The 17,079-nt window shown below is 43.4% G+C and overlaps 1 protein-coding gene and 1 long non-coding RNA gene across 2 annotated transcripts; both read right to left on the bottom strand.

Annotated features, from left to right (window-relative positions):
• Positions 1-438: 438 nt before the first annotated feature.
• Positions 439-15,034, bottom strand: LOC120517652 (urokinase plasminogen activator surface receptor-like). The gene is made up of 9 exons (XM_039740117.1): positions 14,972-15,034; positions 14,665-14,775; positions 12,731-12,865; positions 6,126-6,251; positions 4,998-5,138; positions 2,951-3,064; positions 2,476-2,604; positions 1,304-1,426; positions 439-593 (listed from the first exon to the last, which is right to left on the bottom strand). The coding sequence occupies exons 3-9, from the start codon at positions 12,765-12,767 to the stop codon at positions 439-441; spliced, it is 825 nt and encodes a 274-aa protein (XP_039596051.1). The 5' UTR covers positions 12,768-12,865; positions 14,665-14,775; positions 14,972-15,034.
• Positions 15,032-16,472, bottom strand: LOC120519671. The gene is made up of 3 exons (XR_005631618.1): positions 16,354-16,472; positions 15,835-15,939; positions 15,032-15,112 (listed from the first exon to the last, which is right to left on the bottom strand). It is a non-coding gene; the product is annotated as an uncharacterized LOC120519671 (long non-coding RNA).
• Between the last annotated feature and the right edge of the window lie 607 nt (positions 16,473-17,079).

Genomic DNA, 17,079 nt, shown 5'->3' with positions numbered 1-17,079 from the left:
ATTTGCTTATTCACTTATTTAGATTTATTTAATTGACCTTATTCTTTTACTATGTCTTTTCTATCTTCAATACAAATGTTATTTTTATTGTCTTGTTTAATTGAAATCATCTGTGTTTTACAAAATAAAAATAAACGATTTGTGTTTATTAAATTCTCTCTGATGATCTTATTGACATAAACGTTGTGCTAAAATAACGCTAGCACATTTTACCATATTAGGACAGTTAGGAGGGTGAGTTGGGGAGGCCCCACATACTATTTTTGTCCAGGACCCCCAGAGTACCTCGAATCAATCGCTCCAATAATCGACTGAGCTGTCTGAAGAATGAATCCCCCCCACCCAGTCTTCTGGCTCCATTGAGTTAAATGTCTCAATGTGATGTGATAATGACGTGACCCCCTTGAAGCACAGCATCCCGTAAGCCCACGGCAGCCATCACACCCCCTTACTGTTTTCAGCATTGCAGTAATCGGTGTCACAGCACTGCGAGGTCCAAATCTGAACTCCTGTCCCTAAGTTTAGGGACAACATTACGTTACAAGTTTCAGGTGCAGCGCAGTATCTGGTGGCAGTCTGACGGCTGAGTACATCTGCAGGAAAAAAAGCACACAAGAACAGGCTAGAAGGAGCACACCATGAAGATGTCGACTTTTCAATTCAAAGTACAAGAGTGAGTGAAAAAGCATCCACAAAACATTGATAACAATGAATTCAGAAACAATACGCAGTGTACTTGGCATCTTTATGACACCTTGAAAAATAAAACGTTAACGGATACAGGGGCAAGTATGGCTGCACACACCAGGCATAAATATTTAAAGCTTACTGAGGATAGTTTCCCTCGTACTCTGAATTTAATTATTATCTAATCTAATCTAATATTTCTCTACTCAGTTTAACACCTGGAGCCATTGAGGGAAACACGCATAAGGACATCTGCATACATACCAACAAAACAGAAGATAAGGGTTCATGAAGTACGCTACAATTATGTTATTGAGAAGTCAGTTAGGGACCAAGAAGGAGGCCCTGAAAATGCGGCCCTAAGGTTTAAAATCTCACTGGAGCCTTCAGGCATCAAAATGAATAAAAACTAAATGGGTTTTGGCAAACTGGGCATTGGTAAAGCACACATTAGGGGAGATTTGAGTAAAAGCTCTTCCAGTCTTTGAGAATTCTGAGCAAGAAAGGCCATCTTTAGGCTGCAGCCTTTAAGAATGCCAGTCCATACACAATAACTGCCCACATGCAAATGTTTTATAAATGAGGAAACAGAATCCATGTGGATGGATCGACTTACCACCGTTGTAAAACTGAGCGACTGCGACTCCGCAAGAGGTTGACTGAAACCCACACGAAATGATGGCACTTGAACACGCGTCCCAGGTGGAAGCATCACACTGATTGCAAACAACTGTGTAATCTTAACAAATGGAAAGAAACACACTAAGAAAGGGCATCAGACTTCTAAAATTCACACAGTAAAATCTTGTAATTGATGTCTTTCTTAAATGTAGATCAGTGGACAGTCACTGAACAGATATTTCAGCAATCATGCCAGTTTGTCCTACATACATGTTCTTTGACGGCGAGTGCTTCAATAAGATGGGTTCAAACTGGTCTACGTGTGTGAGTAGTGAGAGTGATGCGCTGCCAAAGACAGAGGGCGATGTTTTACCACACAGGGAATGGCTTCAGAAAAGTTGAGATGAGAAGCCCAGTCACGCAAACGTTAGGGGTTACACCTTAATATAAATGATTTAGGGAGATGTGGGGCTAATAAGGGCATTAACTTTAACCCTTGAGTGTAACAAAGTCTAACAGGTAAGTCAGTATTAGCCAAAATTCAGCTTCTGGAATATACGTGAGAAGTTTAAGGGAAATAAATGTGTGGTCAAACACACCTTAAAATAGTTGGTATAATCGCACCATGAGGGTCTGCTAGAAGCTAGAAATATGCCCTACACAAAGAATCTGTGCTTCTAGTGGGCCCCTGACTGCCTGCCATAACCTGGAGAAATACAGAAGCAGTTAAAAAGGTCAGTATAGACTTTGAATATAAAGTATAGCAACCATGGTGTGCACACTAAGTTTCACACTTAAAACGAAGGACACCCTTGAGAGTCCACAACTGAAATACTGATCAATACTGCAAGTGGAGAATCTCAATGCTAAGGGAAAATCCAGTAAAGAAGGAGGAGCAGGAGTCCAGGACTGCAGGGCATGAACTACAAGGAGACATTACAGGAGCAGAAACGTCTTCATTTCAGAAGTGACATGGCAGATGGTAGACGCCAGCTGTTATGTAAGATGAGTTGTTCAGCAAAAACATGAACACACATCAGGCTCGTCAGTTTTAGTGCGTGGGGGACTCAAGGCATGTGGAGTTGAAAGTGGCAACTTGAGAATTTCAAAAAGCTCTCAGGTTATCAAATGCAAACTGGGACTCAAGAATTCTGTTGTGTTGCTTACTCTGTTTATTGCACAGGAAGCCTTGACAGCAGTCAATCTGTGAAGTTGAAGATATATAAAAGTCGAGAAGAGATGGATTATCACAGACACTTCTTGATGTGCACCCCATTGTCCTGACGCCATTGAAAACTGTAAAGTAAAACGACAAAAATGTCACAAATCAGTGGCCAGGGCCCAAAAAGGTGATGATTTCTAGTTTAAGACCTTACACTAAAGAGAGCAACTGGAGATCTCCAAAGAGTAGACATATTCCATTCAAAGAATTAAGAAAGAAAAGAATAAAGAATAAAAATACAGTAAATGGAAACAAAAACTCCTTTGTCATCTTTAAAAAAAGGCAGAAAAACTCCCTAGAAGGTCAGGAAGGCCTCCTACGGCCCACACTGGCTCTAAAATGAGCTTTTCCTCTTCACCTCTCCTTCCTTTCCAAAAGGATGAGTTGACCACCCAGAGGAGGAGAGGCGGCATCACGCACCTGTTGTGTGACAGTAGTTCTCACTCCCTGCACAGCTTGTGATTTGCCGGCACTCCATGTCTTGCCCAGTGCAGCACATCAGCCCATTTGGCGCATCAAAGGGAACGACTGAAACTAAAGCAAACAGTGAGAGTTGGTGACAGGGTACAGACCAGCAGGGATGTCATCATGAGGCCTCACAGATTCTTCAGGAATGTAATGGGGTCCAAACAGTTTGTAGGACCCTTACTAACTGCTGTTGGATTTTACTGGGGACCTTCAGCACACAGTGAAACAAAATAAGCCAGATGCCATGGTGCCAGTCTGCATGTGGCAAATCAATAGAAAGGTTCACAATGTACGCAATGCATTTTGGTTTTACTGTTGATGTTCCAACAGAGGTGCTGCTTGGCATAGGCAGTAGAAATAAATGCTTAATGTGGCAAATAACTGGGGCACACAAACACCTCAGCCCACCATGAACACTTCGGCCCACCATAAAATGCATTGCCAGTTCCCTGATTCACATGATTACGTGCAAAAAACACTGTGTATACTGAACTCTTGTCACATCTCTGTCTCCTTTTTCATGGTTTTGCACTCCTTATCCCTCCAGAACTGGGCCCAAGAAGACAGATTGGCCATCAAGAAGTCTCTTCATCAAAACCTTTCACTGAACAGGCTGATGATATGACATGAAACAAAACACAGATATGGATCCCTTACACCAACATGTAGAATAGCAATGCCCAACCACTCATGTGGCACCTTATCAAATGCTTTCTGAAGGTGAAGATTAATAATATTATATACGCGACTCTGGTCAGATCCTTTTGTTGCTTCCTCATAGAATACCAGCGTGTTAGTAAAACATGATCTCCCTCTTCTGAAGCCATACTAACTGTTCAGTAAAACTCCTGTACTTGCCATCTGGTGCTCAATTTTATCCTTAATAATCCCTTCCTTACATTTTCCTTTGAAGCACATAAATCTTACTGGCCTGTAGTTGTTCTGATCTGCCAGGTCACCCTTTTTATGTAATAGGATGATATTTGCCATTTTCCAGTCCTTCAGAATTTTTCCAGTGCGCAGGGACTTCCTAAAAATATGCATAAAGGTTTTATATTTGTACTCAGCAGCCTCCTTTAGAACTCGAGGGTACATGTTATCTGCTCCTGGTGATTTGTTTGATTTCAGCTTATTTAATGTGAGCAGCTCTTCTCCCTCTACAATTTCCAAATCACTTAGCACCTCTGGGAGGTTATCCACTTCCTCACTTGCGAAGGCCTCAGATAAACGTGAATTTAGAGCGTCTGCTATTTCTCAGTCTGTATCTTTTAATTCCTCTTTAGTATTCCTGATGCACTTCACCTCCTCTTTTACTACTAAAGAGTCTCTTAGGGTCGTCTTTCGCCTTATCTGCTATATTCCACTCCAACTGTCTCCCTAATATCATTCTTAATCGTTGCCCTCATGTTCTCAAACACCCTACAATTCATGTTGGAGTTATTCATCTTATATGCCTTATTCATCTGTTTTTTCCTTTGCAGCGTATTTGTTTTAACTCTTTATTAACCCACTGCAGAGTTTTGTTTTAAATTTGCTACTAATTCCAAATTTAGGTATGTATCTGTAATGTAATATAAGTAAAATGAAATGATATGGCAGCAAAATTAAAGACATCTGTTTGAGTGTGTGATATGATGTGAAGCTGCCTGATAATGCAAACCGAACGTGAGCAGCACCTCCATCTGTGACCTGCTGACACACTCTTCTTTTATGCAGGGATAGCGTTCTCTCTTTCATAAATCTTCCCTTTCTTCCTCCTGCCAGTGAGCCTTTGCCCCAACTCTCCTCTAAGCTCAGTTAGTCTTTACAGTGAGGCTTGAGGTTTATGCTTTTGAAGTGATATTTTATTTCTACCCATTATGAATAGAATGATATTGAATTCTTCATATTATTCATCATCACTCGACATCCTGTTGTCATGATAGTTTGCTCTAGACGGTATTTCTGTGGCCTCATCACAAAAATGTACTACAGACAAAAAATGTAAAGAAATGATTACCATTGCCAGCATTGCAGAGGTCAGTGCTGCAACAACTGGGGCTCCACGTGATGTTGAATGAGGTTGATGTTGAAAAGCTAAATGATGCTGTTGCATTGCATGTGTCTACAGGCAGGCAATCCCTAAAGAAATTTGGCGAGGCTGTAAGAGAAAAAGAACATTTAGCTGACCAGACGAACAGATAAAGATTCTGCGCATTTAGACAAACCTTCAGCTAAGAGCCTCACCTCTCGTGTCGTTTATAAACCTTTGTAATCCAATTCAAATTTGAGGGATGGAGCTGAACCCAGTAGCACAAATCACAAAGTCATAAGTAACCCTGGACAGAGAGCCAGTCCATCTCAGTGCCAATTAACCTAACCCTGGGGAACGTGGGATGAAAAGCTGAAGCACCCAAAGCAGAGGCTACACACGAGGAATCGAACCACGCTGCTGCTGGAAGGTCTCTGTGGACTCCCAATCCATTTTTCAATGTAAAGACAAGACTCCTGACCAATGAATACAGAGAGGGGGAGGGGTCTTCAATTCAAAAACTTTGATCCAGTATGAGGGCTCTTCTCTTTTGTGCATCAGGCAATTTTTGGAAAATGGTTTATATAAGAATATTTTAGCAAAAATACATACATTTTGGATTTTGTAAGCATACATGGGGATTATGTGATATAATTTTGTTAAAACTGGGTTCTCACTGAACCCAGGGTATCAGGAATTTTGTGATCTCTATTCTCCTTGAAAACATCAATTTAAAATTATTTCTCAGTTATCACTACAAAAATGTCAAGGTGAGTCGCCGATACAAAAATGTTTCTTTTTGGGTGGAATATTCCTTTAAATTCAATGAAAGTGTGTCCCGGTTAGAGATGTCACAAGGCTTCTTGCCTAAAATACGTGAAGTTTCACAGAGCTTGGTACCTCAAACTGAAGTTTTATAGGGCATTTATCAAAGTCTATGTTTTTATAATAGATGAAATTACAAAATGCTAGACTTAACACAGATGTACTGTAAATAATGCCATTCCTGAAAACCTGAGTCAGTGAGTCCAACATCTCCAAGCCCTCTGGTAAATAATTTAATTCCCAATATTGTGACATGGACATGTCACCAAAAGTACAGCCATGTTCACTCACTAGAATTAAACTGCACAACACCACAGGCTGAGGTCTGAGAATTACAAGGGACGATGCTCAGATAGTCGCTTTTGCAGATATCCCAGGGAGTCTGCGCTCTGCAGTGAATACAACCCACGATGTTACCTAAAAAAGCAAAAAAAAAAGACATGCCATTTAGTAGAGGACTGTGCATGTGGACTCCATTAACAATTCTTGTGAATTTCCTTCATGTGTTCATCTATCCACCCTTTCAAGATTAAAGAGCATATCCTGGCATCTGTGGGACTTGGGCAGGAAAACTGGGCAACTTGCCCTTCACCGCATTTACTCAATAAACACTCACACCACTCCACTTAGCAGACATCTGTGAATCAGGATAATGTGTACTGGAGCAGAGGAAGAGTCTGCCACCTTCAAACTGCAGGCACCATGGCTGGCACCGAGAAAATTATTATCCATCCATCCATCCATCCTCTTCCACTTATCTGGGGTCGGGTCGCAGGGGAAGCAGCTTAAGCAGAGAGGCCCAGACTTCCCTCTCCCCGGCCACTTCTTACAGCTCTTCCGGGAGAATCCCAAGGTGTTCCCAGGCCAGCCGGGAGACATAGTCCCTCCAGCGTGTCCTGGGTCTTCCCCGGGGCCTCCTCCCTGTTGGACGTGCCCGGAACACCTCACCAGGGAGATGTCCAGGAGGCATCCTGATCAGATGCCCGAGCCACCTCATCTGACTACTCTCGATGTGCAGGAGCAGCGGCTCTACTCTGAGCTTCTCACCCGATCTTTAAGGGAAAGCCCAGACACCCTGCGGAGGAACCTCATTGAACCACCTTGTATTCGCGATCTCGTTCTTTTGGTCACTACCTGTAGCTCATGACCATAGGTGAGGGTAAGAACGTAGATCGTCTGGTAAACTGACAGCCTTGCCTTACGGCTCAGCTCCTTTTTCACCACGACAGACCGATGCAGAGCCCTCATCAGTGCAGATGCCACACCGATCCGCCTGTCGATCTCGCGCTCCATTCTTCCCTCACTCGTGAACAAGACCCCGAGATACTTGAACTCCTCCACTTGGGGCAGGATCTCAACCCCAACCCTAAGAGGGCACTCCACCCTTTTCCGGCTGAGGACCATGGTCTCGGATTTGGAGGTGCTGATTCTCATCCCAGCCGCTTCACACTCAGCTGCGAACCGATCCAGAGAGAGCTGAAGATCACGGCCTGATGAAGCAAACAGGACAACATCATCTGCAAAAAGCAGTGACCCAATCCTGAGTCCACCAAACCGGACCCCTTCAACACCCTGGCTGCGCCTAGAAATTCTGTCCATAAAAGTTATGAACAGAATCGGTGATAAAGGGCAGCCCTGGCGGAGTCCAACTCTCACTGGAAACGGGCGGGAAATGCGGACCAAGCTCTGACACCGGTTGTACAGGGACCGAACATCTCTTAACAGGGGGTCCAGTACCCCATACTCCCAGAGCACCCCCCACAGGATTCCCCGAGGGACACGGTCAAATGCCTTTTCCAAGTCCACAAAACACATGTAGACTGGTTGGGCAAACTCCCAAACTCCCATGCACCCTCCAGGACCCTGCTAAGGGTGAAGAGCTGGTCCACTGTTCTGCGACCAGGCCGAAAACCACACTGTTCCTCCTGAATCCGAGGTTCGACTATCCGACGGACCCTCCTCTCCAGAACCTCCTAATAGACTTTTCCAGGGAGGCTGAGGAGTGTGATCCCTCTGTAGTTGGAACACACCCTCCGGTCCCCCTTTTTAAAGAGGGGGACTACCACCCCGATCTGCCAATCCAGAGGCACTGTCCCCGATGTCCATGTGATGTTGCAGAGACGTATCAACCAAGACAGTCCTACAACATCCAGAGCCTTAAGGAACTCCGGGCGTATCTCATCCACCCCCTCATACAGCCCACCTCAGAGACCCCTGGCTCTGCTTCCTCATTGGAGGGCATGTTAGTGGGATTGAGGAGGTCTTCGAAGTACTCCTCCCACCGACCCACAACGTCCCGAGTCGAGGTCAGCAGCGCACCATCCCCACCATATACGGTGTTGACACTGCACTGCTTCCCCCTCCTGAGACGCCGGACGGTGGACCAGAATCTCCTCGAAGACGTCCGAAAGTCGTTCTCCATGGCCTCTCCAAACTCCTCCCATGCCAGAGTTTTTGCCACAGCAACAACCGAAGCCGCATTCCGCTTGGCCTGCCGGTACCTATCAGCTGCCTCCAGAGTCCCACAGGACAAAAAGGTCCTAGAGGACTCCTTCTTAAGCTTGATGGCATCCCTCACCGCCGGTGTCCACCAACGGGTTTGGGGATTGCCGCCACGACAGGCACCGACCACCTTACGGCCACAGCTCCGGTCAGCCGCCTCAACAATAGAGGCACAGAACATGGCCCATTCAGACTCTATGTCCCCCACCTCCCTCGGGATGTGGTCGAAGTTCTGCCGGAGGTGGGAGTTGAAGTTACTTCTGACAGGGGACTCTGCCATCCGTTCCCAACAGACCCTCACAACAAGTTTGGGCCTACCAGGCCTGACCAGCATCTTCCCGCACCATCGAAGCCAACTCACCACCAGGTGGTGATCAGTTGACATCTCCGCCCCTCTCTTCACCCGAGTGTCCAAGACATATGGCCGCAAGTCTGACAACACAAGCACAAAGTCGATCATCGAACTGAGGCCTAGGGTGTCCTGGTGCCAAGTGCACATATGAACACCCTTATGCTTGAACATGGTGTTCATTATGGACAATCCGTGAAGGGCACAGAAGTCCAATAACAAAACACCGCTCGGGTTCAGATTGGGGGGGCCGTTCCTCCCAATCACACCCTTCCAGGTCTCACTGTCATTGACCATGTGAGCATTGAAGTCTCCTAGCAGAGCGAGGGTGTCCCCAGAAGGTATGCCCTCTAGCACCCCCTCCAGAGACTCCAAAAAGGGTAGATACTCCAAACTGCTGTTCGGCGCATACGCACAAACAACAGTCAGGACTCTTCCCCAACCACTATATCTAACCGAACCTCAGGACTCTTCCCCCCCCAGAGAGGTGACATTCCACGTCCCAAGAGCCAGGAACAGAAGGTCAAGGTCAAGGTCCCTGCCTTCGGCCACCACCCAACTCACACTGCACCCAACCTCCTTGGCCCCTCCCATAGGTGGTGAGCCCATGGGAAGGAGGACCCACATTACCTCTTCAGGCTGTGCCCGGCCGAGCCCCATGGGTGCAGGCCCTGTCACCAGGCACTCTCCATTGAGCCCCACCTCCAGGCCTGGCTCCAGAGGGAGGCCCCGGTGACCCGTGTCCGGGCAAGGGAAAACGTTGTCCAGAGTTTTTGCTCATCATTGGAGGTTTGTTGAACTGCTTTGTCTCATCCCTCACCTAGGACCAGTTTGCCTTGGGTGGCCCTACCAGGGGCATAAAGCCCCGGATAACATAGCTCCTAGGATCACTGGGGCACGCAAACCCCTCCACCACAATAAAGTGACGGTTCAAGGAGGGGAAAATTATTACTGCACGTTATATTCAATGACATCAAATTATTGTTACTTTAACGTTTGGGCTATGGCAGAACAACCTGAGCCTGTAATGGAACTGGTTAATGAATTTCAGAATTCAATCAACCCCTGATCATCTAAAGTTAGTTGGGTCATTTGATGTTCATGTGGAAGGTGGGCCTACGCTGGGAGTAAGGAAGGACCATATGCTGCAGAACAGACACTGGCATGTCCACACATGCAAGAAGATGGCAGACTCCTTAGTTGATTCTTTAATTTGCAAAGTCAAACAAGCGTTAAACGCCACCCCTAATGTCTTTCCTTCCTTCTTTCATCTTTTAAGTGTCATGAAATCGAATTGCCGAGGTTCTCCTCTACTTTCCAAATTCCCTGAGTGGGTATGGATAATACTGATGTTATGATCTCCAACCGTTATATATTTTACGTGTGAGTTCCTATATATGGATTATAAAGTTTTAAGACTCATGGAAATTAAATTTTGAGTTTACTTTTGTTGTGCATCTATTCTGAAGATGTTATTGTTTAACTGTGTTCTGTCGCAACATCATTTTGTTTGGGTGCTGCTTTGTTGGGTTTCTCTTTCTGCTGTTTCCGTGGAGATCGTCCCCCGAATGAGTGAATACAAACATCATCCCGGGCATTTCTGGGGTCTTCAAGCTTCACTTTTTAATAATCTTTATTTAGTCCTTGGTCTTATGAATCCCAGCTATTGTTTTTGACTCGGAGTTATTCAATAGTGTTCTGGCATTCACAAAAGATTTCCATGTCTCCCAGTTTTGACCCTTTTTCTGACTTTTGATGCTTCTGGTCATTTTCATTTCCTCTTTACTGTGAGCCAGTTTAACTGAGAGAGGCTCTGATTTAGACCACAAAAGCTCATGAAAGCCTTGAAAACTGCAAAGAACACAACAATATTACAACAAGACTTGCTTTTCTCATGTTCTGATACTCCGATTCCTCTTCCTTTGCTTTAATTTAGCGGTTTGCTTGGGTTGGGTTGATTTTTAACTTCTGCTTGTATATATCAAACATTTAAGTTTTGCTGTTTAATCTTGGTTTTCTCTAGGATTTGTGGACTTATTTCGGTTATTACTAAAGTAAATTTAATTTTGATTATGCTATTTTGAATAATTATTGAATCTTTTCACTTTGCAAGTTGTGATTATTGTTACATTTTCTATCATTAAACATGTTTTTGATTTTTGAATTCTACTGCCCTGTGGTGGGCTGCCACCCTGCCCTGCCCCGGGTTTGTTTCCTGCCTTGCGCCCTGTCTGTGTTGGCTGGGATTGGCTCCAGCAGACCCCCCGTGACCCTGTAGATAGGATATAGCGGGTTGGATAATGGATGGATGGATAAATGTTTAGGATTAATGTTTATTTATACCAGGAGCTTTGGTCCTTCATCTCTATGTTTAAATACTTTTGTTGGACTTCAGGACATTAGAGAATGAAGCCCTTAGGGCTTTTTGGTGATATTCAGGCCTTTTCTGAGTTTTTGAGGCCCAAATATAATAAAATGCCTCAGATATGACATGCTAAGTCATGGGAGTTGGAACCATGTGATCGAAAACAATCAAAGCCACTAAAACAAGACGACCTTAGAAAAAGAGCATCAAAAAGAGCAAAACAGTAAAAAAAAAAAAAAAACAAGCACAGAAATAATCTAAAGAAAGAAATAACTAAAGAATTCAGAGAAGAGGGTTGGTTGAATTTTATGAAGCGTCCTGTCTGATATTTTTCTCCGTTGAACTGAATAAACAGAAAGAAATCAAAAACGAGGAGACCATTTAGTCCATCAAGCTCATTTGTTTAGATGAGAGCTAAGATGTCCCACTGGTCAAAATGAAAGAAGAATGAAATGATAGGAAGAGTGTCAATAATAACTGGCCTTCCCGCATTGTCACAGCGACCTAAGAAGACTGGCCAATGATGGAAGCTTCAGAGCTGCCATAGAGAACATGAGAACAGAGAACGTGTCAACATCCAATCAAAGAGGTTCATGGCATAACCCACCTAGGTTTTTTAATTTTTAAAATGGTTCTTTGGTCTCTAAAAATGCCTGAAACATTGTTTTGAGGTTTTAGAGGCCAAGGTTTCTGGCGCTTAAGTTTATTTTTTGCTTTTAACAGTGTTAATTATAAAATTCATCCATGGTTCCATCGTTTTTCTTCTTATAGGTGCCTCATTTTGAGACATTTCTGCTTATAGCTGCCATGTTGTTGCTTGGTGAGATCAAATGGAAGTGTGTGACGTGTGACATCATGGGGCCGAAGATATAAATCTCAGCTTCAAACACTTCCTGGTTCTAAAAGTTTGTGGATGCCTCCTAAACCCCTTGTGTGATTTTCTTTGAGAACAGTAATTCATATCTGGTTATTTTTTTCTGTATTTTGACTTTTACGTTTTTTACTTTTGGTTATTAAGACTTCACTGGCTTTTAACTCTCTTCCTACACCCCTTAATTACAATGTTGGCACCTCCTTCTGCCCTTGTCTCTTCAGTTCTTGTTTTTCTGGTGTTGCCCTTGGCTAGTCTATATGACCAACTCCTGCCTTCTGATTCCACTCTCACTTCAGCCTGCTCCTGTTTAGCGCAGTCATTATGACTCCATGACGCTATAACTGAACTCACTTGGTGTTCCGTTATTTCTCTCATTTTAAACACTACAATCCCTCATTGGACACGCAGCACTTGGAATGGCTACCAGTCCCATATAAAATGTATAGAGATTTTTGAATAATATGAATCAAGGCTTTCTCTCTGTACTCTACTCTCTAACCTCTTCCTCGTCTTCCATGCATTCCCATCTTTTAGCTCATTTCTTGTCAGGCCAAGTCAGCTGTAAAGCAGTTGTGTGCGTGAGTGTGTCCTGCCAAGAGTCCACCATAACTGGCATCAATACCTTCTACCAGTGAGTCTCGTCAGAAAAGAAATGTGTTAGCAGCTAGAAGCACCATCTACTGTGATAAAGCAAACACACACATCGAAGCACACACTCATCCAGTCAGTAGAAGTCAAGTTAAAGCAACCCTAACACACCGAGTGTTTGACGCTCAAGGCTCACCTTCCTCACATGCGTCACTTACTGGGTTTATTGCACAGAAGCCCTTGGCAGCAGTTCATTTTGTAGCCATTATTCAACTCCAACAGATGTCGGGCAGTTGTTGAATTGTCACACACGCCCTGTGATGCACATCCCTGCCGGATGCTGATGCCATCATCTGCAAACAAAAATAACATGCCTACTAGGTAAAGTTCTGATTTTTCTGATTAACAATTCAAAAATTTGATTTCATCTCTAACTCCATTAACATTTTGCGTATTCAGGTTTTTATGATACATACTTTAGTGACAACAATTTACAAGGGATTGCAGTTGCCAATGAGTTGAGGTGAGATTTCTGAGAAATTAGAAGCCTGACTGTATCAAAGAGGCAGCGGCTCAGCTTGACTTCTCTCCCCATCTCTTGAATTACCTTCTGAGTTGCCCAACACTTCCTTCCTAGTTGCGGTGGCAGCCACATTTTCACCACAGCCAGTTCTTTATGGACATTAGAGCTGCCGCTCTCCTCAGGAATTTCTCCCGTTCGGTTTTGTGTTTTTTGTAGCATGGAGACCAAAACTGCAGATGATACACCAGATGAAGCCTCACTAGTGTGGTATATAACTTAACAGGACCTCAAATGATTTGTACTCCAAAACTAAGGGACGCTGTATAACCTAACATCCTGTTAGCCCAGTAGAGGAACGTAAGCAGCGACAAGTTCACTGTGATTCCCAGGTCTGCCTCATATGGTGTGCATTCCCGTTTCAGACACCCCACTGTGTATTCACATAGAACATTTTTACCTTATAATTTTGAAATATTTTACATTTGTTAACATGAAATCTCCGTCAGTTCTACCCAGGCCTGTACTCTGCCCAGATCACTCTAGAATGATTTGACTGATTCCAGATTATGTGCCTTTGGCATCTTCTACAAATGAAGACGGCTTATTATTTACAGATTCAAGTTCAGATCACTTATTTATATTAAGCACTGACCCCTGATGGACACCACTTTTGACTTCTAAATTCTAATTCCTCTCCCAATACTCCTTTCTTCCAAGTGTTTGAGCCAATTGTGTACTCCCACTGCACCTTGAATTTCCACTTCTTTTAGCTCAGTTAGTGGCCTGCTTATTAAGCGTCTTCTCAAATTCTAGATCTATAATCTCACGTGCACCTCCCTGCTTTGTGTCACCACATCATATTAATCAAACATAACCCCTCCACCTACTGTATGCCGACTGTTTACTGCTGTGGCACTCCTGTTCCTCTTTCTTCTCTTTAAAAATTTCTTTTATTCATTTATTTGTGGTTCGTGTTAAGCTTACTGGCCTCAAGCGGCTTGGACAGGGTTAGGCTTTGGGTTTTTCTAGCAGGACAAGAATCTTTTTGATTTTCCCCAGTGTATGGAGATTTTTGAAAAATGAGCATTAGGGGATCCTCTGTGCTCTCTCTAAGATTCTCCAACACTCCAGGATGCCTGTTATGTGGTCCCAATGATTTGTTCGGCTTCAGCACTTGTCTCTCTCCGTGTACAATTCCCAGATCTTTACATATTTCTTCTGTGGTCTCAATAACTGTTGGGGATTTTTAATATCTTGACATGTAAAAACTTTAGACAAATAAGATGTTACAGCTACAACTATTTCACTGTCTGTATATTTTATTTGGTCCTTAGCATTTCTAATACTCTTCTTATGGCAGCAATGGCCAACTTTTTCAAAAGTAAGAGACAACTGGAGAGAAGAGGCTGTGGCTGATCATGTGGTTGCCAATTTAATTAGACAGGCAAAGTATGGCGTGAGACATCTCATCTTGCAAAAGTGTCTATTAGACTGTCATTGGCCTCCAGTTTATTATTTGAGTTTATCAAGTGGGCAAAGCGGTGAAGGTCTGCGTTTCCAAATCACTTGTCATTAACAGCCCGATTCCTAAGACATTTTAAAGTGCTTGTACACTCCTTTGCTACTCACCTAAAGTGAAGCAGAACTCTTCAATTCCAATACATTTCACAATTGAGCTGCACCCCAAGCCTTGCCCTGCACAGCATGCCAGGCCATTTTTATGAAGATCTGGTAAAGCAGCTAAGAGAGAAAATGTCATTCCAATTGAAAACCTGGATGCTTATTTCACATTATCAAAGACACAAGAAGTGAACCCATGGAGCTACTGCTTTAATTGTTTCCGCACTAAAGTCCAAGTAGTAAAAGCAGTAGCTGTTGCCTGGTCTGGATTACATTTGCGTCAACAATGACGTTTGGTTGTCATTTTTAAACTTACCTGTTTCAGGGATGCATTGATCAGAGTCGCAGCATCGTGAAGTCCATATTGTGCTTGACACCGGGTAGCTAAATGATAAGGTCGTATTGCACTGATCTTGACTTAAACAGTCGCTAGTAACAGAACTCCAGAAGTAACTATCTGTAGAACAGAGAAATTAGGGTTAGAAACCGCTGTCACACAAATCGTGACATTTGAGAAGACCAGGGTGCTGACTGTGCTTTGGTGTTTCAGCAGGGGATCCCCAAATCAAACTGATACTAGGACAGGGATGGCATTGAAAGGATAGTAAGGAGGGGCGTCAAAATCAGTTGTTATATTTTATTATTGTGTGAAACACGTGGATGAATTTTATTAAAATTGACATAAAAGTGACCCAAATAATTTGTCTTTTGCCAACTTCTCATGACTTCACTCCTACACAGTTTGGGATGTTAAATTAGCCAAAAATTAGTGTTTGAATTCAAATAATGATAATTAGTAATGTAGCTATGGTTAAATACTCTGCGTGTTACACCTACCGTTGTATTATAGGAATCTTTTTCTTATTATTTCTACCTTTTTTTTAACTTTATTGGCATAATGTGTCCACAGAGCAAGTGCCAATGGCTATTCCAAACAGAAAGCCACAGTCAAGGTGGTTTGCTGAACCGTTGCGTCCTTGTAGTTACCATCACAGCCGTATCTGAGGCTGCTGCTTAACTTTACAACTTAGTCTTCTTCGTTGAAGCACAGGATTTCCTTCCCTGGCCATATTTTCTTTGTAAAACATTTCATTCCACGTCTCTCTTATTGGTGCACAGACAGCTAATTCATATTGCGGTGTATCACCAACATTTCTCAAACAGGATATTTTTACTCACCAAATAAACGATTAATTACTGTAATATTTGCACATGACCTCCACTTGGAATTGCATGTCACAGTTTGATTCTGGTCAGTCGATATCCTACAGGTCAATGTTAAATCTGAAATAAGAAAAAGGGAAGTTTATGAAAGAGATGTTCTTCTCCAATTCCCAAAAATGAAACTGGGAGCCTTTGATGGCCAATTTTTTGACATCATATTGTGTTGTTGTATTATTAACTTTGTGCTGTTGGCTGAACTGAGAAGTCCACTCACAGCCAGGACAACGAGCTCACATCCACTGGGGTTTAATTGTGAAAACAAGTGCCAGCCCTGCTAGTCATTCAACCTCAAAGTCTGCTGCAATTCTCTGAAGAAAGGAAGGAAACGCCTGAGATGAGCGCTGCTCTCTATTTGATGTGCAGCTCAAGCAGGTCGCCGGATAATTTGAGGTGGGACGGCAAAACTGTGCCTTTGTCTGGCTAATGCTGTGTTAGACACCAGTCACACTGAGAGCTCAGGGCACGCGTACTCACTCTGTGAATTGCAGAAGTTCCCATGACAGCACTCAAAGAATGGGCCAGGAGACAAAGACACCAGGGGAGCCAACTCCGTCAGGTTTTCACAGACGCTACTTGACACACAGCCTTGAAACACGGAGAACCCGTCATCTGTGGAGAGGAAAGCAAGACAGCACGTCCATTTCTATAAGCACATGCAGTAGCAGGCTGGGAAATCTCTCAAGATGAGCTCTATGACATCTGCAGTTTCAAACAGTACAGTTTATATTCAGAAAAGGAAATGTCAGTCACAAACTAAGTAACGTAAAGGACATCTAAGAAGCATTAGAGGACAGCATTCTCTGTGTGAAGCACATCCTAAAGCACCACGATTTTGTAAAGAAAGTTAACATTAAAACACTCATGACAAGCACCAGAAAGAACCAACGTCCTTCAAACACCAGGAGCGTCTTTGCTCACATTCTCCCCCATGCCATCTGGTAATGATATAAGGGTCTAGAAATGCAGGCATGTGTCATGAGTTAGGCTGAAGATTGATGCTTTGCCTTTAAGGGAAGCCATATTCTGTACCTTTGTCAGGATCGCGGGGTTAAGACCTTGACTTAATCAGCAACCGTCATTAAAGGTCAGCCTTTGGCTATGAACCTTATCAGATCTGCCGATAAACTCCTTATTTCTTTCTTTTATGTGTATACTCTTCTAGTTTCTGCTGGTTTTTGACTTATTGACTGTTTTTAACTC

Source organism: Polypterus senegalus, chromosome 1, assembly GCF_016835505.1.
Source record: "Polypterus senegalus isolate Bchr_013 chromosome 1, ASM1683550v1, whole genome shotgun sequence".
In the NCBI taxonomy this organism is placed as follows: domain Eukaryota; kingdom Metazoa; phylum Chordata; class Cladistia; order Polypteriformes; family Polypteridae; genus Polypterus; species Polypterus senegalus.
This window is presented reverse-complemented; position numbering and strand designations above follow the sequence as displayed.